Source organism: Thalassophryne amazonica, chromosome 4, assembly GCF_902500255.1.
Source record: "Thalassophryne amazonica chromosome 4, fThaAma1.1, whole genome shotgun sequence".
In the NCBI taxonomy this organism is placed as follows: Eukaryota; Metazoa; Chordata; class Actinopteri; order Batrachoidiformes; family Batrachoididae; genus Thalassophryne; species Thalassophryne amazonica.
This window is the reverse complement of record NC_047106.1, coordinates 111,167,024-111,192,132: the sequence shown is the minus strand read 5'-3', so window position 1 is coordinate 111,192,132 and position 25,109 is coordinate 111,167,024. Positions and strand designations below refer to the sequence as shown.

Genomic DNA, 25,109 nt, shown 5'->3' with positions numbered 1-25,109 from the left:
CATTAACAAAAAATGCACAAATCACACTCTCTAGTTATCCTTTTTCATGCACAATTTTTGATTTTTAAAACACTGGACTGTAGTAACTAATTCTGCAGGCAGCAGCGTCCCCAACCACCCTTTTTTATACAACACTCTTTTTCCATAATTTGTCACTTACTTTATATTAAATGTGGAATAGTGAAGATAAAACAATATAACTAAGGGTAAACAGAAGAAAATAGATCTTAAGATTTGCTTTCAAAGATTCAGCTGAAGTGGACTTTTTAATAACCAGAAAAACTGTTCCACAATGTAGGAGCACAGCAGACAAAGGCTCTAAAACAGGGGTGCCCAACCTTTTTTGAACAGAGATCCACTTTTAAAGCTGACAGTGTATCGAGATCTACCAAGCCATATCGAAAGCCATAGTGTAGCCACAATTTATTTTGCACCAGTATAATAACACAATTTTCTGCCACAAAGATAAAGTTTTAACAATAATAATGCATTATTGAAGTAAATGTGCATGGTGAATAAGAATAAGCACAAGTAGGCTTAGGACTGGCCTCAAGTTGGAAAAGTTGTTCCCTACCTTAGTGGGACTTCTGGCACTGAGAGGAGGCAGCTGGTCTCTCATAGTCCAGACAGTAGGAGCTGAGTGCAGCTGTAAGCAGGCACTCAGGCACTCTCTTTCTGCATTAGATTCCACAATTGGGCATTCATGCCAGGTGTTGCTCTGGATTTGAGCTCAATGTCATTTTTCAGTGTGAGGATCTCATTTTCAATAGCACAGCTATCCAGGTTGAAGATTTATGCCACTTTGGATGTTATACAGTCCACATCTATATTTTCCCCAAAATGGAAAACAGAAAACTAACAACAGGTTAAATGGATGCAAAGTCAAGGCTCCACAGTCTTTGTCCTGGTGCTTAAAATCTGTGTCCATGTGTGGAAAGTTCAGCAGGTCACACTGTTGCAACCTGCTTGATAGGTGTAACCTGCTTTTAAACTTGCTTTCAAATCCAAAAGCGGTGCATATTCAACATGGTTGGAACGTTTCAGAATTTTTTTTAATTTCAGGCAACAACTGTCATGCTCGGCCCCAGCTCTGAGTTTAGGTCTTAGTTCTTTGTGTTATTTCCTCTATGGTTTTCTGGTTTTAGTTTTCATATGTATACTCAACAAAAATATAAACGCAACGCTTTTGGTTTTGCTCCCATTTTGTATGAGATGAACTCAAAGATCTAAAACGTTTTCCACATACACAATATCACCATTTCCCTCAAATATTGTTCACAAACCAGTCGAAATCTGTGATAGTGAGCACTTCTCCTTTGCTGAGATAATCCATCCCACCTCACAGGTGTGCCATACCAAGATGCTGATTAGACACCATGATTAGTGCACAGGTGTGCCTTAGACTGTCCACAATAAAAGGCCACTCTGAAAGGTGCAGTTTTGTTTTATTGGGGGGGGGATACCAGTCAGTATCTGGTGTGACCACAATTTGCCTCATGCAGTGCAACACATCTCCTTCGCATCATCCGTGAAGAGAACACCTCTCCAACGTGCCAAACGCCAGCGAATGTGAGCATTTGACCACTCAAGTCGGTTACGACGACGAACTGGAGTCAGGTCGAGACCCCGATGAGGATGACGAGCATGCAGATGAGCTTCCCTGAGACGGTTTCTGACAGTTTGTGCAGAAATTCTTTGGTTATGCAAACCGATTGTTTCAGCAGCTGTCCGAGTGGCTGGTCTCAGACGATCTTGGAGGTGAACATGCTGGATGTGGAGGTCCTGGGCTGGTGTGGTTACACATGGTCTGCGGTTGTGAGGCTGGTTGGATGTACTGCCAAATTCTCTGAAACGACTTTGGAGACGGCTTATGGTAGAGAAATGAACATTCAATACACGAGCAACAGCTCTGGTTGACATTCCTGCTGTCACATGCCAATTGCACGCTCCCTCAAATCTTGCGACATCTGTGGCATTGTGCTGTGTGATAAAACTGCACCTTTCAGAGTGGCCTTTTATTGTGGGCAGTCTAAGGCACACCTGTGCACTAATCATGGTGTCTAATCAGCATCTTGATATGGCACACCTGTGAGGTGGGATGGATTATCTCAGCAAAGGAGAAGTGCTCACTATCACAGATTTCGACTGGTTTGTGAACAATATTTGAGAGAAATGGTGATATTGTGTATGTGGAAAAAGTTTTAGATCTTTGAGTTCATCTCATACAAAATGGGAGCAAAACCAAAAGTGTTGCGTTTATATTTTTGTTGAGTGTATATGTTTATACTTTATCATGTAAATCCCAGTTTGGTTCTGTTTATTGTTTTTCTTTGTGTTGCACTTTAATCACTGGTTCATTCTTTGGTTATTGTCGTCTTTCACTCTTGGTCCCTTTTGTTACTTTTCTTAAACCCCTTTCACACTGGCGTAAACGTAGAGCTGCGTATTGTGGCGTACCGTCTACGCTGAGCTGAGCAGCGCTATGCCCAGTTTTAGCAGCTCTACACAGAGTTTTTGCTCCCTACGCAGCAGTATGTTGAGGGATATGTGCGTAGGACAGAAGAAATTAAACATGTTTAATTTTTCGGCATAGAGCACTGGACACAGAAAATACCCAGTTTTAAGCAGGTCTGCGCAGCATGGCGTTACTGCATCCAAGTCTGTGCAACATGGCGCTCCAGTACACATCCAAAAACTGAATGGGTGCATCCAGAGTGAATCAGCTGGAGAACATGATCACGCAGCTGCAGCGCCTCTGTGTGCTCAGAACAGCTGATCTAACTGATGGATGTGTGTGTGCTCAGAACAGGTAATCAAACCTCAACTCAGAAATACAGAAACAGAACAGAAACAGCAAGACTCACTCAGTCACTCACTCACGTCTGATAAAACCTGAATAAGCGCTGTGACTCTTTAAAATAAAAGCGCAGTCGCTGCATTTCAGTGCAATCATCAGACACCCTGATCGATCAGGTCTGATCAAATCAGCAGACCTGATCGGAGCAACCGGAGCTTTAAAAGTTTAAAGAGTCACAGTGCTTCATTCACGGCAGCCTTTACCACAGCCAGACTTAGCAGCATCTGTACACAATGAAAATGATCCACCAAGACAAATAAATAAATAAATAAAATAATGTTAAATGACTGTTTCTGACCCGCACCACACCATGCAGTAGAGAACAGGGCGCATTCCACAGAGGCAGAAAATAGCAGCTATAGCTATATACGTGGCAGTATGCAACTGTAAAAACCTTGTGATACAGTCCACTGACTTCCAAGCACAACGATGTGTTCTGCACAGCCGGCAGGAGTGAACTGAAAAAGAGTTGAATGGGTTTTAAATAGCGGCAAGCGCTACGCGCGACTGTGCACACACCTTAAAAAGCAAACACGTGCAGCTGCAAGCAAATCTACAAACGCAACGAACATGAACAAAGGCTGAGTACGGGCGCATTTTGAGTATACTTAAATGAAACAACACCGCAATACGCAGCTCTACACTTGCGTCAGTGTGAAACGGGCTTTAGTTTAATTCTGTTTATCACATTTATTGTATTATGCTTTAATTACAGGTTTTGGTTATTATTTATCTCCAGTGTTTCTTATAAGATTATGTTCCGTTTGTTATTTACTGCATTTTCTGTTTCAGTTATCTTGTTTCATTTATTGCATTATTCTGTAATCACCGGTTTTGTTTATTCTCTGTTTTACCAATAGTTTGTTTTGTCATCATCATTTATTGTATTCGCTTTTATGTATCAGCCATCGGTTCTGTACTAGTTTTGGGTTATTATTAGTATTTTTGTTTTCCCCCTTTTTAGACTAGTCACATTAGTTTTTCTTTCTGCCCCTTTGTCTTGCATTATTGTTGGTCTGGAACACGTCACGTTATTCACAGTTAGTTTTTCTGTCACTTACTTCTCTTGCTTTGCACCGTTTTGTTTTGCTTTCTTCCCTCTTCTTTGATCCACAAAACCACACTGGTCTTTCCAGAACCTTCCACGCACCTGCTTCACATCACCTTGATTCGTTTGGTCCTTATTCACAGTTCCACAGCTCACTGCCTGATTGTTGACTTAGTTCACTTTCTCGCCTCTAGTTCACGTCCTGTTTGCTCTTCAATGTTTATTGACCTTGCTTTTGTACTCCGACCTCCGCCTCGCCATTACCCTGAACTCAGCCTGTTTCTTGACTATGTCAATCAATCAATCAATCAATTTTTTGATATAGCGCCAAATCACAACAAACAGTTGCCCCAAGGCGCTTTATATTGTAAGGCAAGGCCATACAATAATTATGTAAAACCCCAACGGTCAAAACGACCCCCTGTGAGCAAGCACTTGGCTACAGTGGGAAGGAAAAACTCCCTCTTAACAGGAAGAAACCTCCAGCAGAACCAGGCTCAGGGAGGGGCAGTCTTCTGCTGGGATTGGTTGGGGCTGAGGGAGAGAACCAGGAAAAAGACATGCTGTGGAGGGGAGCAGAGATCGATCACTAATGATTAAATGCAGAGTGGTGCATACAGAGCAAAAAGAGAAAGAAACAGTGCATCATGGGAACCCCCCAGCAGTCTACGTCTATAGCAGCATAACTAAGGGATGGTTCAGGGTCACCTGATCCAGCCCTAACTATAAGCTTTAGCAAAAAGGAAAGTTTTAAGCCTAATCTTAAAAGTAGAGAGGGTGTCTGTCTCCCTGATCTGAATTGGGAGCTGGTTCCACAGGAGAGGAGCCTGAAAGCTGAAGGCTCTGCCTCCCATTCTACTCTTACAAACCCTAGGAACTACAAGTAAGCCTGCAGTCTGAGAGCAAAGCGCACTATTGGGGTGATATGGTACTACGAGGTCCCTAAGATAAGATGGGACCTGATTATTCAAAACCTTATAAGTAAGAAGAAGAATTTTAAATTCTATTCTAGAATTAACAGGAAGCCAATGAAGAGAGGCCAATATGGGTGAGATATGCTCTCTCCTTCTAGTCCCCGTCAGTACTCTAGCTGCAGCATTTTGAATTAACTGAAGGCTTTTTAGGGAACTTTTAGGACAACCTGATAATAATGAATTACAATAGTCCAGCCTAGAGGAAATAAATGCATGAATTAGTTTTTCAGCATCACTCTGAGACAAGACCTTTCTGATTTTAGAGATATTGCGTAAATGCAAAAAAGCAGTCCTACATATTTGTTTAATATGCGCTTTGAATGACATATCCTGATCAAAAATGACTCCAAGATTTCTCACAGTATTACTAGAGGTCAAGGTAATGCCATCCACAGTAAGGATCTGGTTAGACACCATGTTTCTAAGATTTGTGGGGCCAAGTACAATAACTTCAGTTTTATCTGAGTTTAAAAGCAGGAAATTAGAGGTCATCCATGTCTTTATGTCTGTAAGACAATCCTGCAGTTTAGCTAATTGGTGTGTGTCCTCTGGCTTCATGGATAGATAAAGCTGGGTATCATCTGCGTAACAATGAAAATTTAAGCAATACCGTCTAATAATACTGCCTAAGGGAAGCATGTATAAAGTGAATAAAATTGGTCCTAGCACAGAACCTTGTGGAACTCCATAATTAACTTTAGTCTGTGAAGAAGATTCCCCATTTACATGAACAAATTGTAATCTATTAGACAAATATGATTCAAACCACCGCAGCGCAGTGCCTTTAATACCTATGGCATGCTCTAATCTCTGTAATAAAATTTTATGGTCAACAGTATCAAAAGCAGCACTGAGGTCTAACAGAACAAGCACAGAGATGAGTCCACTGTCCGAGGCCATAAGAAGATCATTTGTAACCTTCACTAATGCTGTTTCTGTACTATGATGAATTCTAAAACCTGACTGAAACTCTTCAAATAGACCATTCCTCTGCAGATGATCAGTTAGCTGTTTTACAACTACCCTTTCAAGAATTTTTGAGAGAAAAGGAAGGTTGGAGATTGGCCTATAATTAGCTAAGATAGCTGGGTCAAGTGATGGCTTTTTAAGTAATGGTTTAATTACTGCCACCTTAAAAGCCTGTGGTACATAGCCAACTAACAAAGATAGATTGATCATATTTAAGATCGAAGCATTAAATAATGGTAGGGCTTCCTTGAGCAGCCTGGTAGGAATGGGGTCTAATAAACATGTTGATGGTTTGGATGAAGTAACTAATGAAAATAACTCAGACAGAACAATCGGAGAGAAAGAGTCTAACCAAATACCGGCATCACTGAAAGCAGCCAAAGATAAAGATACGTCTTTGGGATGGTTATGAGTAATTTTTTCTCTAATAGTTAAAATTTTGTTAGCAAAGAAAGTCATGAAGTCATTACTAGTTAAAGTTAATGGAATACTCAGCTCAATAGAGCTCTGACTCTTTGTCAGCCTGGCTACAGTGCTGAAAAGAAACCTGGGGTTGTTCTTATTTTCTTCAATTAGTGATGAGTAGAAAGATGTCCTAGCTTTACGGAGGGCTTTTTTATAGAGTAACAGACTCTTTTTCCAGGCTAAATGAAGATCTTCTAAATTAGTGAGACGCCATTTCCTCTCCAACTTACGGGTTATCTGCTTTAAGCTACGAGTTTGTGAGTTATACCACGGAGTCAGGCACTTCTGATTTAAAGCTCTCTTTTTTAGAGGAGCTACAGCATCCAAAGTTGTCTTCAATGAGGATGTAAAACTATTGACGAGATACTCTATCTCACTTTACAGAGTTTAGGTAGCTACTCTGCACTGTGTTGGTATATGGCATTAGAGAACATAAAGAAGGAATCATATCCTTAAACCTAGTTACAGCGCTTTCTGAAAGACTTCTAGTGTAATGAAACTTATTCCCCACTGCTGGGTAGTCCATCAGAGTAAATGTAAATGTTATTAAGAAATGATCAGACAGAAGGGAGTTTTCAGGGAATACTGTTAAGTCTTCTATTTCCATACCATAAGTCAGAACAAGATCTAAGATATGATTAAAGTGGTGGGTGGACTCATTTACTTTTTGAGCAAAGCCAATAGAGTCTAATAATAGATTAAATGCAGTGTGAAGGCTGTCATTCTCAGCATCTGTGTGGATGTTAAAATCGCCCACTATAATTATCTTATCTGAGCTAAGCACTAAGTCAGACAAAAGGTCTGAAAATTCACAGAGAAACTCACAGTAACGACCAGGTGGACGATAGATAATAACAAATAAAACTGGTTTTTGGGACTTCCAATTTGGATGGACAAGACTAAGAGTCAAGCTTTCAAATGAATTAAAGCTCTGTCTGGGTTTTGATTAATTAATAAGCTGGAATGGAAGATTGCTGCTAATCCTCCGCCCCGGCCCGTGCTACGAGCATTCTGACAGTTAGTGTGACTCGGGGGTGTTGACTCATTTAAACTAACATATTCATCCTGCTGTAACCAGGTTTCTGTAAGGCAGAATAAATCAATATGTTGATCAATTATTATATCATTTACCAACAGGGACTTAGAAGAGAGAGACCTAATGTTTAATAGACCACATTTAACTGTTTTAGTCTGTGGTGCAGTTGAAGGTGCTATATTATTTTTTCTTTTTGAATTTTTATGCTTAAATAGATTTTTGCTGGTTATTGGTAGTCTGGGAGCAGGCACCGTCTCTACGGGGATGGGGTAATGAGGGGATGGCAGGGGGAGAGAAGCTGCAGAGAGGTGTGTAAGACTACAAGTCTGCTTCCTGGTCCCAACCCTGGATAGTCACGGTTTGGAGGATTTAAGAAAATTGGCCAGATTTCTAGAAATGAGAGCTGCTCCATCCAAAGTGGGATGGATGCCGTCTCTCCTAACAAGACCAGGTTTTCCCCAGAAGCTTTGCCAATTATCAATGAAGCCCACCTCATTTTTTGGACACCACTCAGACAGCCAGCAATTCAAGGAGAACATGCGGCTAAACATGTCACTCCCGGTCTGATTGGGGAGGGGCCCAGAGAAAACTACAGAGTCCGACATTGTTTTTGCAAAGTTACACACCGATTTAATGTTAATTTTAGTGACCTCCGATTGGCGTAACCGGGTGTCATTACTGCCGACGTGAATTAGACTATGTCTTTGTCTTACCTGCTTATTCCTCAACGCCATGCAAACGAACCTTGCCTGGTTTATGGACCATGTCCCAGACCACATCTGATACCTCTCCCTGTATGTCAGACGTCCTGTGTACTGAACCCAATGCCTGTTTAACAGATAAAGACTTATATTCATCTAAACCTACTATGCCTATGAGTCTGCATTGGTCTCCTACTGTGTCAAGCCACCACCCGTCCGTTAAAAAAAACCCTTCCAGAAATTTACCTCTGCTGAGCCACCTAATGTCTGTGTGCAGCAGATGTGTGTTCTGCACGTCAGCTGTACACAGAACAAATGCATCCTCAGTCTCCTGGTCTGAACAGAACACGCAGTCTTGTTAACCACATTCATCACTCTTTGATATTTATGGACCGTTGTGGTGCTAGGCAAATTCAATTCCTAGACTTTTCGGGCCGGGACATTAGCCATTTTAGCTCTTGTGAATCGTCATGAAATGCTGCTCCAAATTCCCTTTCTTCAGTAAAGCCACATTTACGTCGCAGATAAGACAGATGGATTTGCCATTCAAATAAAAAAATTTAAAAAAAAAAAAAATCCTCCTCGCACTCAGAATATAAATTATAATTTTTAGTTTTTCCCTCCTCCACCATAGAAGAAGAAGAAGAGCTCTTCTTCTTCCATGGTGTTTAATGGCAGCTGGCATGCGTATTGGTGCAATGCTGCCACCTCCTGCATCAGTCTGTTACAGCAGCACTAAATCCTCTTGAGTCCGATCGGAACTGAAAACCTCTAAAGAAAAAAGGGGGAGCGGTAACAACTATGACCAATGACAGGCTTTGTAATATTGGACTACTGAACTATTTAGGATGCCAGAGCAGCAGCTTGGCTAATAATAAGTTTTCCCACCCATTTTTGTATGATCTTGAAAGAGCAATATTGCATGCATAACACATAATATTGCATTGTCTTGAATTTCAGAGGGAGTGATCAGAACTAAATGGTAAATGGATAGCACTTTTCCATCTGCATCAGATGCTGAAAGTGCTTTACAAACAATGCCTCACATTCACCCAGATGTGAGGGTGCTACCACATAAGGCACTCACCACACACTGGGAGCTACTAGGGGATTAAGGACCTTGCCCAAGGGCCCTTAGTGATTTTCTTGTCTGGCTGGGATTTGAACTGAGGATTCTCTAGTCTCAAGCCCAACACTTTAACCACTAGACCAGAGGTCTCAAACTGGTTCCAGAAAGGGCCAAGAGGGTGCAGGTTTTCTGTGCAACCACCTACTCCAGCAGGTGATTTCACAGATTAACATCACTTTGAGCAAGTGGAATCAGTTAGCCTTGTGAAGCTAAGGTAAGCTACCATGTGGTTCTTTGATCATTCCTGTTTGACGACAATGTACCAGCCGGCTAACTGTTTAAGGCTCGTCAAGTTGTTCATTTTATAAGATAACTTCCTAGGCTCCAGCCCCACGCGACCCTGGATTGGACTAAGCGGTTGAAGATGAGTGAACTTCCTAGCGGAACTTTTCAGCATAAGAGCAAATTTACAGAAAAGCGACTTGTCGTCTTTTTTGTAATTTACGGTCATTCTGCACCTGTTAAAGATGAGTTTACTCTCCTGCATGACACAGGTCGTGCAAGTGCGTGACTCGGTGTCAGTGCACAGAAAGCCTTCCACATCAGCTGCCGACGTGGTTCATCGTTCCACCTCTTCAACAGACCAGCTAAGTGACCCATTAAAGGTTTCAGCAAAGGTTTTTGTTGTTAATGGGTGCAAAGTGGCTTTAAACATATTCATGTATTTGTTTGGTAATTTGCTTAATAGTTGGCTTCAAAATTCATCACTAAATTCAAATCAGATTTACTTACTTAATTCCTTAAGCTTCATGTCACTGCTTTCTTTCAACGTCTCATGAGTAACCAATGTGTCCATAAATGAACTTATTTAATCACTGTCCAGACTCAAAATGCCAGTAAACTGTTCATTTTCTTATATATTTGTAAATAAAATGTAAATATTTCTGCTGTGGCTCATTGTGTCAGGAAATTCCTGGTCAATCGTATTGTAGAACTTACTACTTTCATGATTTGAGACTGATTAATAATGTTTAAATCAAACTTCCAGTCTTTTAAAAACTGGGTGGTGCCCTATTTAATTAAATTTATTGCAAGTAATCTTAAACCATTTAACTTTTGTTACATCTTTTGGTGCGCTCCGTGTGACGTGCCATTAATCCCAAATTATAAAATTAAGTGATTTAATTTCACTACATTCTTTTGGTGCTCCCCGTGAGGCTCGATTAAATTAAAACACATTATTTAAATTTGTTACAGGCCCCGCCAACCACCACCTCATCCACACACAGGCAAGTTAAGGCAGGTTAAATGTCTTGCCCAAGGACACAACGGCAACATGCAGATTCTGACTGGTTGGGAACCGCCAACCTTTCGGTGACAAGATGGCTCGCTTTACCAACTGAGCTACTGCCACCACAATGCAACAATGATGCTGCCATTATATGATGCAGAAGAAGAGAGGTGCGCTTGACTTGTTCACAGGGGTACATTTTGACAAGGGAGCGGATTTCAACATTTACAAAATGCCACAAAAATCCACAATAAATAAATAAATAAAACTACTTAATTTACTCATATTTGCAGTCAGTCTGGGTAAATTGTGGGACCCATTGATTGTTCAGCTAAGGCTAAGATAACGTTAGCCGATTAAACTGGTGCAGTAAACACCATAGAAGAAGAGAGGGTGCACTTGATTTTATTCATGGGCACGTTTGGAAAAGCAATTCATTTCCCAAGTGGCCCAGCCCTGTAATGAGAATAAAGGTTTCAAAATAAACTTTTAGAGAATTATTCACCAAAATTTTCATAATAAAGGATGCACATCACTGTGCTGTGCGCAAGCCATATCCAAAAGGTGAGGCCGATTTGACAAACAGTCAGTGAGATATGAGAGCTACATAGTCGCACTCACACAGATGTTTCTTGCTTTATAGATAGATAACCTAAAGACTGAGTGGGAGAGGTTTCATGCTTTCTTCAAAATGTGAACAACTGGCCTATTTGTGGCATCTTACAACCTGTACTATGTAACATGTTTATTTTATCAACCTTGACTGAGTGAATCTAAATTGTGCAAAACTATTATTTCTCTGCCTGCAATCCCTAAAAACAAAAACTCTTCCTTCAGAAATGCTCAAACGAGGGACCGAAATGCTCTCTCACTTTTATAACTCAGACTATTCATAAACCATCTACTTCAGTTAATTTATTAAATTTGATGTTGAGACATTGTTTTCAAGCCGCACTCTCTCCTAAAAATCCTTGATATCTGCTTATTTGTTCTCTCTGTAGATGTGTGTTTCCCTTGATCTGCATGCAAAACTCAGCATATCTGCTTGAAAATAATAGGATTCAGATTGGTGGACAGCACTCTGCGCATCAACATGACAGCAGCTGCAATTGTAATGTTTATACTAAATATGCTAGCTTTGGATTTAGGTGGCACAGGCACATCCAGACACTCCTGTGGCTAGTAAAGTGTACAAAGCAAGAGAAACAAGTTACAATTTTGTGCCTAGGTGGATTAATATATATATATATATATATATATATATATATATATATAATATTTTTCAACAATTGTGTGTGTGTGTCCATGTTCAAATTGTTTAATTGCTCATTCAAGATTTTGAGACAAGCCAATAAAATAAGCTTGTTTGTTTTTTCTGACATGCAGGCAAATGGATAACAGTAGAAGCACCATTCATCCTTTGTAATTTTTAATAATGTATTTATTAAGAATTCTAATTAAGAATTTATTAAGAATTCACACCATATCAGACTGCTGGGAGCCCCTGATCCTCACCATCCATGCTATCCTTGTGAGAAATGTAGATTCATTCAGTTTAAATGGAGCTGTGGTGTCACTTGTACTGAGCTCACACTTGAACAACAGATAATTTTCAGTGCATTAACTATATCCTCGTCATACCCTAGCAGTTACAAACTCACACATTATGAACTCCCATCTGTTTGCGGGTTTACATGCCTGTTAATAGTTGATTTGACTCAAATGATTTGTGTCTCTGTATCCCATACCCCTATGCTGAACCAAGGATCACTTTCTCTGTAGTGAAACTAAATTAAAACCTAAGCTTTTTCATTGTCTCATTGTGGAAAGCTGGATCGTACTCATCACTACAAAGATCTGCTGCTTCCTGCTGAAATATCAGAAGTCACACGGTGTCCCACTCACATGTCACAAATATCAAGGAGCCTGATGCAGAGAAAATGTAACCAGATTTTCTGAGCAGGTTCCAAAAGTGTGCTGCTGTTCACAGCACAAAAGGATGGAACACAGATCTTCTGTTGCATCTGCCTCTCAGTCTGTCCACATTAGACCATTTCTATATGAAAATCTTTTCCTGCATTTGCATGAAGCAGTCAGTGCTGCAATTGTGACATTAACACAACAGCACTGTCATTGTCTATGGAACATGAATTAATGTAAATGTCAACATAGCTGATTACACAGCACAACTGTAGCTATTCATCATGTTTATCTTGTCTGATAAATTGGATTGATGACACTGATGTTGCTGTGCAGGAACAGAGCTTCTATTCACTTGGTTAGTCACTAGCATCATATAATAAAACCAATACAGTAAAACTTGCATATAATGGCTTAAGGTGGACCAGTAAATTTTGTCCGTTATAATCGAAATCCGTTATACGAGGTCTGTTAGAAAAGTATCCGACTTTTTTATTTTTTTCAAAAACCATATGGATTTGAATCACATGTGATTGCATCAGCCAAGCTTGAACCTTCGTGCGCATGCGTGAGTTTTTTCACGCCTGTCGGTTGCGTCATTCGCCTGTGAGCAGGCTTTGTGTGAGCAGTGGTCCACCCCTCTCGTCGGATTTTTATTGCGAATGAATGTCTGAACGATTTGGAGCTTTGTTCCATCAATTTTTTCCAGAAACTGTGAGAGACCTCCAGGTGGACACCATTCGAAAAATTCAGATGGCTTTCAGGGATGATTTTATGGGGATTACACAGATTAAGGAGTGCTCCAGCCGGTTTAAAGACCGGACACAGCTGCTGAGAGCGCGCCGCGCTCTGAGCGCCGATCGACAGGCTGAATCAACCAGATCATTTCCAACGTGAAGGCTTTGTTGATCCTGGACGTCGTCTGACTTACACAAAAATGGCAGGAGACATGGACATCAGTACTTTGTTGGCACATTCCACTGTTACAGGAGTTTTTTTCATGGAAAGAGAAGCGGAGGGATGCGCCACGGAGCCGCGAATGGCACGGCACAAAACCACCTCCGTGTTGGTCTCACAGGACGGCTTTGAGATGGCTTTCAGATGGCTTTCTGTGGTTTTTCAGTCGTGTGACTACCCGAGAAATTGTGGATGTCGATCGGCGCTCGGAGCGCGGCGCGCTCTCAGCAGCTGTGGGCGGTCTTTAAACCAGCTGGAGCACTCCTTAATCTGTGTAATCCCCATAAAATCGGCCCTGAAAGCCATCTGAATTTTCTGAATGGTGTCCACCTGGAGGTCTCTCACAGTTTCTGGAAAAAAATTGATGCAGCAAAGCTCCAAATCGTTCAGACATTTATTCGCAATAAAAATCCGATGAGGGGGTGGACCACTGCTCACACAAAGCCTGCTCACAGGCGAATGACGCAACCGACAGGCGTGAAAAAACTCACGCATGCGCACGAAGGTTCAAGCTTGGCTGATGCAATCACATGTGATTCAAATCCATATGGTTTTTGAAAAAAATAAAAAGGTCGGATACTTTTCTAACAGACCTCGTATGTATAAAACGGACAAAATCTGTTAAATGTATAAAACGGACAAAAAGCGTTATATGTATAAAATGGACAAAATCTGTTATATGTATGTAACATTAGTTACAGTCCGGAGGCGATGAACGATCTACCGACAATCCCCAGCACCAATTAGGCTTACGTATTTCCTTGATTAAATGCCTGACCCTGAATTGGGACCTGCCTCATTTAATGACAGGGTCAAAAACTTTGTATGAAAAAAATAAAAAGTTTAACGTTCAATTTGCCGCAGGAACAGTGGCATTTTCTGGTTTAATTTGTCCCTCAACAAGCTCAACTTCTTTATATACTCATCAACCTCTAAACCAATGTTATAGTATGTGTAATTTTCCATCATGAATTGAGGGTCATTTGAGCATTTCCTTCAGACTCCGTGTTGTAAAGTTGATGATGTTTGCGGACTTTTTGGCCAAACGTATTTCTACCAAATGTAAACTTAACACCATATTACAGTGCAGGCAACAAGCAGAATTTTGTTGCACTTTCCTCAAATCGGCAAGTGTCAGTGCTGAATTTCATTTTGTACCTCTATTACTGAGCACATCCAGACTGCTCTGTCCCGTACATGAGGGGTTTTTAATGGAAATGCATTGCAATGGGATTCATTTTGTCTGATGTGAGAGAAAATCTGTTATACAAAATCCAGTATACACGGCATTTATTACACGGAAAACTATACAAAAGCATTGGGACCTTTGCTTTCGTTCGATGTGTGTGAATATCCACTTTATACAATGACGGTTTAGGTGAGTTTTACTGTATTTCAAACTCGTCCACGTGTGTGACAACAAAGACTGAAAAATATGTGAATGAAAGCAAGCAAATATTGAGTTCAATTGTATTGAAACAGAACAAAAGTGTTGCATGTGAGGTGTGTGTGTGTGTGTCTGTGTAGGAGTATACATAAAACTCTGTGGTTGGTCATTTTAAACACAAGAAACAACAGAGGAAGGGGACAGTTATGTGCACTGTTCAAATCACGAGGGAGATTGGTGGGGGAGGGGGTTGTGTCAAAATGCATGTTTATCCTGTTAGCTTATATTCATGCGTCAAAGAAACTTGTAAAATGTCTGAATGTCTGTATATGAATAAATGAAATGAACATTGTCCTAAAGTGGGAATGCTATACTTCTATACTTGAGCATTTCGCCTGTCTGCAATGATTCACTGCATGCCCCAATTTAAATCTATCTTTAGCGTGTGTATCGCTCAAACCAATATAGCGGCTCTTGGTAAATGTAAGTATCTAGCAATTTACCTTGTTTAATACCAGTGAATGTACCAGACCTTTTATTGTCATTGTTACATTATTTAGTGCCTATGGATGAATGGTAATGTTTGCTAGTTCGTACATGTAGGCTTAAGTTAAAGTTCAGCAATTTGACATTAGCTAGCAAGCTAACGTTTGCTTTAACAAACACTAGCTAACCAAGAATGGGTTGTTTTTAAAATGTTTGTCTTCTGGATATTAGCTTTCACCTCTGAATTAAATGGCTATCAACAATGTATTTTTGAATTCATGCAAAAGGTAGAAATTGTGCCTTCTCTATTGGGACCAGTACAGTATCTACTGTATGGATTGTTGAACAAGATGTGGAATTCTGATTTATTTTTTTCTACTAGTGTATTGCCCATGGGATCCATGGATCTAGACTGGGTAGTGTGGTAATAAATTATGCAAAGTTTCTATAATGAGTTCGAATGGTGTGTGAGTCCAGAATGTTTTTAGAACCTCAGACCTCAACAGTTTTTAGAGGAAGAACTCAACCCTTGTATTTCCTGATAATTATGTAATTTGTTAATGTTAATTTATTGTTTTAATGTATTTATAAATTGTTTAGGTCATTGTTATCATATATTATTATTATTATTACTACTATTATTATCATCTGTACGATGATTATTAATAATCCATCCATCCATCCATCCATTTTCTTCCGCTATATCGCGGGGGCAGCAGCTCAAGCAAAGCCGCCCAGACCTCCCGATCCACAAACACCTCCCCCAGCTCCTCCGGAGGAACCCCAAGGCGTTCCCAAGCCAACCGAGAGATGTAATCCTTCCAGCATGTCCTGGGTCTTCCCCGGGGCCTCCTCCCAATGGGACGTGCCCGGAACACCTCTCCAGCGAGGCGTCCAGGGGGCATCCGGAAAAGATGCCCAAGCCATCTCAACTGACTCCTTTCGACGTGGAGGAGCAGCGGCTCGACTCCGAGCTCCTCCCAGGTGACCGAGCTCCTCACCCTATCTCTAAGGGAGCGCCCAGCCACCCTGCGGAGGAAACTCATCTCGGCCGCTTGTACCCGCGATCTCGTTCTTTCGGTCATGAGCCAAATCTCATGACCATAGGTGAGGATCGGAACGTAGATCGATCGGTAAATCAAGAGCTTTGCCCCCCTACTCAGCTCTCTCTTCACCACGACGGTCCGATACAGCGACCGCATCACTGCAGATGCTGCACCGATCCGTCTATCGATCTCACACTCCATCCGTCCCTCACTCGTGAACAAGACCCCGAGATACTTAAACTCCTCCACTTGAGGCAAGGACACTCCACCGACCTGAAGAGGGCAAAGCACCTTTTTCCGGTCGAGAACCAAGCCTCGGATTTGGAGGTGCTGATTTTCATCCCGGATGCCTCACACTCGGCTGCAAACCGCCCCAGTGCATGCTGAGGGTCCTGATTTGATGAAGCCAACAGAACCACATTGTCCGCAAACAGCAGAGACGAGATTCTGTGGTTCCCAAACCAGACCCCCACTACACCCTGGCTGCACCTAGAAATTCTGTCCATAAAAATAATGAACAGAACCAGTGACAAAGGGCAGCCCTGGCGGAGGCCAACATGCACTGGAAACAGGTTTGACTTACTACCGGCAATGCGAACCAAGCTCCTGCTGCAGTCGTACAGGGACCGGATAGCCCTTAGCAAAGGACCCCGGACCCCGTACTCCCGGAGCACTCCCCACAGGGTGCCCCAAGGGACACGGTCGAATGCCTTCTCCAGATCCACAAAACACATGTGGACTGGTTGGGTGACCTCCCATGAACCCTCGAGCACCCGATGGAGCGTGTAGAGCTGGTCCAGTGTGCTGCGACCAGTACGAAAACCACACTGCTCCTCCTGAATCCAAGGTTCGACCATCGGTCGAATTCTCCTCTCCAGTACTCTGGAATAGACCTTATCGGGGAGGCTGAGGAGTGTGATCCCCCTATAGCTGGAACACACCCTCCGTTCCCCCCTCTTAAACAGAGGGACCACCACCCCGGTCTGCCAATCCAGAGGCACTGTCCCCGATCGTCACGCGATGTTGCAGAGGCATGTCAGCCAAGACAGTCCCACAACATTCAGAGACTTAAGGTACTCAGGACGGATTTCATCCACCCCAGGAGCCTTGCTACCGAGGAGCTTTCTAACCACCTCGGTGACTTCTGCCTGGGTAATGGATGAGTCTGCCTCTGGGTCCCCAGTCTCTGCTTCCTCTTCGGGAGACGTGACGATGGGATTGAGGAGATCCTCGAAGTACTCCTTCCACCGCCCAACAACATCCCCAGTCAGGGTCAACAGCTCCCCACCGGCACTGTTTACAGTGCTGGTGGAGAGCTGCTCCCGCCTGCTGAGGCGTTGGACGGTTTGCCAGAATCTCTTCGAGGCCAACCGATAGTCCTCCTCCATAGCCTCCCCGAACTCCTCCCAGACCTGAGTTTTTGCCTCTGCGACCGCACAGGCTGCGGCATGCTTGGCCTGACGGTACCTGTCAGCTGCCTCTGGGGTCCCACCTACCAACAAAGATAAGTAGGACTCCTTCAGCTTGACGGCATCCCTTACTTCCGGTGTCCACCACCGGGTTCGGGGATTGCCGCCGCGACAGGCACCAGAGACCTTGCGACCACAGCTACGAGCGGCCGCATCAACAATGGAGGTGGAGAACATGGTCCACTCGGACTCCATGTCTCCAACCTCCCCCGGGATCTGGGAGAAGCTCTCCCGGAGGTGGGAGTTGAAGACCTCCCTGACAGAGGGTTCCGCCAGTCGTTCCGGGCAGACCCTCACGATACGTTTGGGCCTGCCAGGTCTGACCGGCTTCCTCCCCTTCCAGCGGATCCAACTCACCACCATGGTGATCGGTCGACAGCTCTGCCCCTCTCTTTACTCGAGTGTCCAAGACATGTGGCCGAAGGTCAGATGATACGACTACAAAGTCGATCATCGACCTCCGGCTCAGGGTGTCCTGGTGCCATGTGCACTTATGGACACCCTTGTGCTCGAACATGGTGTTCGTGATGGACAAACTGTGACTAGCACAGAAGTCCAACAACTGAACACCACTCGGGTTCAGATCGGGGAGGCCGTGCTTCCCGATCACCCCCCTCCAGGTCTCACTGTCGCCGCCCATGTGGGTGTTGAAATCCCCCAGGAGAACAATGGAGTCCCCAGTCGGAGCGCTATCTAGTACCCCTTCCAGGGACTCCAGGAAGGTCGGGTACTCTGCACTGCCGCTCGGCCCATAGGCTGAGACAACTGTGAGAGACCTGTCCCCGACCTGAAGGCATAGGGACGCGACCCTCTCGTTCACCGGAGTGAACTCCAACACATGGCGACTGAGCTGGGGAGCAATAAGCAATGCAACCCCAGCTCTCCGCCTCTCCCCGTGGGCAACGCCAGAAAAATGAAGCGTCCAGCCCCTCTCCAGGAGTTGGGTACCAGAGCCCATGATGTGCGTGGAGGTGAGCCCGACTATCTCTAGTCGGTATCTCTCAACCTCCCGCACAAGCTCAGGCTCCTTGCCCCCCCAGCGAGGTGACATTCCACGTCCCAACAGCCAGGGGCTGTGAGCATGGACCGGGCCGCCGGGCCACCCGCTCTCGACCGCCACCCAATCCTCTCTGCACCCGACCCCCATGGCCCCCTCTGCAGGTGGTGAACCCACAGGAGGTGATTATTAATAATATTTTATTAATATTAATATAATTAATATAATATTTTATTATTTTTGATTATTAATAATATTTTATTTTATTATTACTTCTGCAGGGGTGGTGACCAAGTGGTTAGTGCACTTGGTTTTGGTGCGGCAGGTTCCCGGTTCTAATCCCGCCCCTGCCACATTTCTCCATGTAATGTGGAGTTGCATCAGGAAGGGCATCCAGCATTAAAAACTTGTGCCAATTCAACATGCAGATCCACCTCGGATTTGCTGTGGCAACCCCGTGTGCAAACATGGGAGCAGCCGAAGGGACTTTTATTATTACTTCTATTTTGTCATTTGATTTTTAAATGGACAACGATGGAAATAAATGTTTTCACTTTCTTGTGTCATTCATGTATTTTTAATGTATTTTTAATGTATTTACAATTATATTATGTACTTATGTACACTGAACTTACTAAATAAAATACACGTACACAGATGACATTTTGCTTTTAATGGATGACTTACTGCCCCCTGCTGGAATGGGGTGTGAGTCCAGAATGTAATTATCTACATCCATTTGTGAGTGTTGCTAATTAATATCCATAGTTTCTCAAAAAATATTAATCCTATCAATGTTCCATTTTGGCGGTGTTCATCCTTGACCCAAAATACATAAGTATACCAAACAGCAAATGTCAGCTCTCCACAGTTTGTCCATCATTGAAGCATGCATGCACTCATACATGTACAGAGAGGCCACTTGGCTTTTAATATATAGATAATTTACTGCCCCCTGCTGGAATGGTGTGTGAGTCCAGAATTTAACTATTAATGTACGTTGTTCACTGTTGTTAGGTAATATCCCTAATTTCTCCAAAAATATTAGTCCTATCAACTTTCTGTTTTCACAGTGTTCATCCTTGGCCCAAAATACATAAGCATACCAAACGGCAAATACCAGCTCTCCCCAATTTCTCCATGATCAACGCCATACACACGCATGCATGCATGCATGCATACATGCACAAAGAGGCCACTTGGCTTTTTATATTTAGAATACGCAATTTGCAGAGCAAGAAAGTGATAGCATTTTCATGCCTTGTGTTGGATTTGTTAATTTCTTGTGATTATTTGCTCGGTCATAGGGGGAATTGCTTTTGAATAATTTTGTATTGCTGTGGTTGGTGGTGAAAAGAGTGATATCTGTCTGGCATTTCCAGTGTCACCAAATGTTGGTGCTGATCTTAATGTTTTGTACTTTCATGCTTATCTTGAAATTCATTAGCATAGTACAGTAACATTTCCCTCACATGCAGTAAGTTGACTTAATGTGGATGTACAGCACCTTCCAAGTGTAGCATATCAGGGTTCTAGCTAGTGCAAACTTGCGTTACGACCCGTTACGATATAATTTTGGACTGTTACGCTTATTTTGGACCGTGTAATCAACCGTTTCTGCAGCGCGACTCCAGTTTGAAGCGTGAATGAAGCAATGCTTCGATTCAATGGCTCATGGCTCTTTGATTCGCTGCTCTTCAGAAGCGGTAAGTCCGCTTCTTAACCCCTCTCAAAGCCATTAAAATATCATGAGTCATTTCTGTGTGTGTTAAAGTCGCTAACTGGGACTCATGTCTTGTTGCAGTCAACAAACGAGAATCATCCTCCGTTCCTTTGGCACAGCTCCAAATGCTGCGCGGCTCTTTGCTGCGTCCACTCGGAATTAATAACTTCAAAACAAATTGCCGCTTTAAATAAAATGACACCTCTTACAAACGTTGCAATACAGACGATAAACTACAATTGACTAAAACGTTTTTTCCTCCCAAAATGAGACGTCCTGCATTCTTTATGAACCAGCTCAGATATGGAAAGACATTCATGCCAATAAAAATGTCTGAAAGGAAATGCTTTTTGACAAAAACTAACAGATTTTATTTCTGTTTATGTCCAGAGATCAAGGATCCACCATGTAGAGTTTATTATGTCCAGAGTTTAAGGATCCACTAACCAATTTCATATTTATTTACTTTAAGACTCAATAAAATGTTGTTCAATTTCAATTTAATCAGCTTATAAAGCGCCAAATTACAACAAAAGCCATCTCAAGGTGCCTCACACAGAACAGTTCAACATAAAAAAAATTAAATAAATAAATAAATAAAATTTAAATGCCTAATTAAAAACAGAAGTAAAAAAATAAAACATAAAATAAAAACTACTCATAAGAAGACAATAAAAATAGGTTTTAAGTCTTGACTTAAAAATGACTCCAACTGTCTCACTGAGGGCCATGTACTGGCAAACCCAGAATGAGATTGCCCACTCAACAAACTTCCCCAGCCTTCTGAGACATGATGAAGGGACTTGGGCTGTCGTACCTGGCTTTTCCCCTTTGGGTACCCCTAGAATGGCCAATTTTTAGCTTAAATTTTCAAAAGCTGCCCCCCTTCTGCACCCCCAAGTCGCTTCGCTCCCTCAACATTACCACTACGCTAAAATTTTATCCTAGCTAGAACCCTGCATATGGTCTTCTTTTTACAGTCTAAATTTAAATCTGGGTTGGGAATTAAAGGCTGGTGAGAAAATTAAATATAAGTTTAAAGAGAAACTATGCAACTCTGGTCAGTTTTTCACAGTTTTTCCTGTTTTTGTTTTGCTCCCCCCACCACCACCACCACCACCACTGTTCCTAATCTCAGCATGGCTGGGAACCCTATTGTTGTCATATTGATTTTTATTTTTTAGGGGTCCAAGTCCAGTGAGGGCTGGGGATTGTGGTTGCAAAGCGCCACTGTTCCCAGTCCCAGTGGGGACTTTAAGTGACCGATATTGTGATTGTCATATTTAAAAAATATTCAACTCCATCCATTGCCAAATCAAATCACCTCTGACCTTTATGTGTACCGTAAAGAGAATATTTCTATCAGTGTTGTTGCAATTTGGTAGAACACGTGATTGAAAAGATAGGGGTGGTGGCCAAGTGGTTAATGCGCTTGGTTTCAGTTCAGAAGGTTCTGGGTTCAAATCCCACCCCTGCCACATTTCTCTATGTAATGTGGAGTTGCGTCAGGAAGGGCATCCGGCGTAAAACCTGTGCCAATTCAACATGCAGATCCACCTTTGATTTGCTGTGGTGACCCCAAGTGCAAACAAGGAGCAGCCGAAGGGACTTACTTTTACTTGACTGAACAGATATGAAGGTAAATTAGATTTTGAATATTGATAAATAGAGACTGACAGACTGTGTTACAGTATAGTTACACTTGATACACAACACTTCATGCACATGGTGGGAGCAAAGGCTGATATTCAGTGTACATACTGGAAAAGTATGGATGACTTATTTCAATTTAGTCCTCTTGAAGGCAAAGTTGGTATGACAGTGCCATCGCCCTATGACTCTGTGGGTCAGGCCCACGTCTTGCAGCTGCATTGCTATGAGTCACATGATCCTTGTGGGGGCTCAGGAGGCAGTACGCGTACGGGGCTTGGACCCCGTGTACACCTGTCTTTTTTTTTTTTGCTTTTTCACTGGCCCTGTCCTGATGCCTCAATAGGGGGTGTGTATGTGTTGGAGTCCTATAAAGCAGTTCTTGTTTCTCGCGAGACCCGAGACTCATTCAAAGGACATCAGGTCAATGTCCCTAAAGCTGCAAGGCTGGTTTTTGGCTATGAGATTCTTGTTGTTGGGGGAGAGAGCCCATTCACCCTAAAGGTCATTTAGTGATTACAATTACTCAGAAAATGTAAAATCAAGGTATTTAACTGTCGCATAGTACCCTTTAAATGTAACTGTCATCCATATAAAAGTTGAAGGTGGTATGTGACAGCATGTCTCACCTTGACTCTGAGAGAAGATGTCAGTGTAGAGGTCTTGCTCAACGTCTGAACGGCGTGGTGGCAGGTAGCACAGTTGACGACGGTCCACTGGAGGCAGCGTGTTAACAGTTAATGCCAGTGAAGCTTGAGAAAATGCCAACTTCATGTCAGAGAAGTTGAGACTGTGAGAGTCCTTTCCATTCAGCTGCAGTATTTCATCCCCTGCATTCAGACCTGCAGAACAACAAAAACCATCTCCTCTGATTACTTTTATCTTCTGTCACTTTCCAATACATGAGACAATAACAATGCCATGTTTAGGTGTAATTAAGTAATCATCAAACAGCCAACTGACACAAGATGGCAGATGTGAAACAAAGCTAATGGTAAAATCCAATTTTAGAGACTCGTTACCAGTAGATTTATGATCTACGAGGTCTGTGAGAAAAGTAACGGACCTTTTTATTTTTTCAAAAACTATATGGATTTGATTCATATGGTTTTACGTCAGCCAAGCTTGAACTTTCGTGCGCATGCGTGAGTTTTTCCATGCCTGTCGGTTGCGTCATTCGCCTGTGAGCACGCCTTGTGGGAGGAGTGGTCCAGCCCCCTCATCGGATTTTCATTGTCAGGAAATGGCGGAATGATTTGGGCTTTTTTTCCATCAGAATTTTTTCAGAAACTGTTAGAGACAAGCAGCTGGAAACCATTTGAAAAATTTATCTGGCTTTCGGTGAAAATTTTATGGGCTTTACAGAGAATAAGGACTGTTTTAAGCTTTAAGGACGCCCCACAATGGCACACGGCGTGCCGCGCTCAGAGCCGCCATCAAGAGGCAGAAAACACCACATCATTTCTAAACGGATGGCTGTGTGGAGCTGGGACCGTCGTGAGCAATTTCTCTGGTTATCACAAGAGCTGGACATCAGCCATTTTCCGGCAGATTTCACTTTTAACAAGAGATTTTGTCATGGAAAGCCGCACGGAGGCTTCGCGCGTCAGGACCGATTCGCTGATCCAGCGAGACAAAGGAACACCTCCGTTTCGGAGTGCCAGGGGACAAGTTGGGACATGCCCAGCTCTCCACAATTTCTCTTATACTCACTGGGCTGGTAAGCATTGAAAGCCGAGATAGGCATGTTTCCAGCTGCCTGTCTCTAACAGTTTCTGAAAAAATTCTGATGGAAAAAAAGCCCAAATCATTCCGCCATTTCCTCGCAATGAAACAACGACGAGAGGGGTGGAGCAGTGCTCACTCAAAGCCTGCCCACAGGCGAATGATGCAACCGACAGGCGTGGAAAAACTCACGCATGCGCACGAAGGTTCTAGCTTGACTGACGCAAAAACATATGAATCAAATCCATATAGTTTTTGAAAAAAATAAAAAGGTCCGTTACTTTTCTCACAGACCTCGTACTTATGCCCCACATTTTGACAACAACAGATACACCTGAAAAATCTTGAACTTCTCCGAATCCAAAATTTTTATGTTTATCGACTGGCTCAATGTGCATTGGCATTTTTTAATTTTTTATTTTATTCTTTGTTTATGTCAGTACCACGCTGAACATGCTCAACCGTTTGACCATGTTCAGGAAATAGCTTTCAAAATTTCTTTGACAGTTTTATACACATCCAGGGATTAAAGCAAAATAAAAAAAAATTTTTGAGGAAAAAGGATGCTGTGGAGGGCAGATCCCTCCCACAACACCCTCTTTCCATCTGGATTTGCCCCTAGTTTGCAGTCTTTGAGCAGGAACAATCAAGAATGTTTGCACTTATGTGGAAAGCACAACCTGATTGAAAAGTAAGAAGGTTTTATGAGCGCATTTACATCATGCCATCCTCAGAATGAGATTTTAGGTGTGTAAAAACAACAAGGACAAAAAACACTTGTGTTTGTTATGTGTTGCAGGTCTTGCAGCTGTGTTTTTAGTTTAACCACAGCAAAGACACTCAGAGCAGACTTCGAAAGTAAAAAGTTTTAAAATATGTTTGCAAAACTGCTCTTTGCTTGCTGTGCCAGTTGTCACCGCGCTGTGAGACACTCAAACACACCACCCCGTTCCCCCTCCTCTAGAGTGCAAACGGACATAAAGGAATAGACAGACAGGGACTCACTGCCAGGAGAGAGAGGGAGAAGAAAAAAAAAAACAGACATTATTCTAAAAATCAAGTTTTGAATGCGGTAAATTTTATATCTTGCATCCAACCTTGATTTTTCGTCAGTACGAACCCTGCCTTTTGGCAGCCCAATAGGGCAGCACAGACTCATTTGAACCCTGCGTGAAATCATGGGGACAGCCGCTCCCGTTGTGCAAAATAGACACAGCATAACTTCACACGGGAAAATGGTGTACTGTTTTGTTTTCGGCTGCAATCACCAAAGCAGTTGCAAAAAGTGCAGGGTTTTTTTTCAGTTCCCAGTGGAGAAGGGAAGGTGAGGCAAATGTGA

The 25,109-nt window shown here is 42.6% G+C and overlaps 1 protein-coding gene across 1 annotated transcript in view; it reads right to left on the bottom strand.

Annotated features, from left to right (window-relative positions):
- The window catches only part of LOC117508624 (T-lymphoma invasion and metastasis-inducing protein 1-like), a 135,369-nt gene that overhangs the window by 74,603 nt on the left and 35,657 nt on the right, over nt 1-25,109 (bottom strand). Inside the window, 1 exon segment of the mRNA XM_034168422.1 lies at nt 22,675-22,887. Coding sequence (XP_034024313.1) covers nt 22,675-22,887 — 213 coding nt within the window.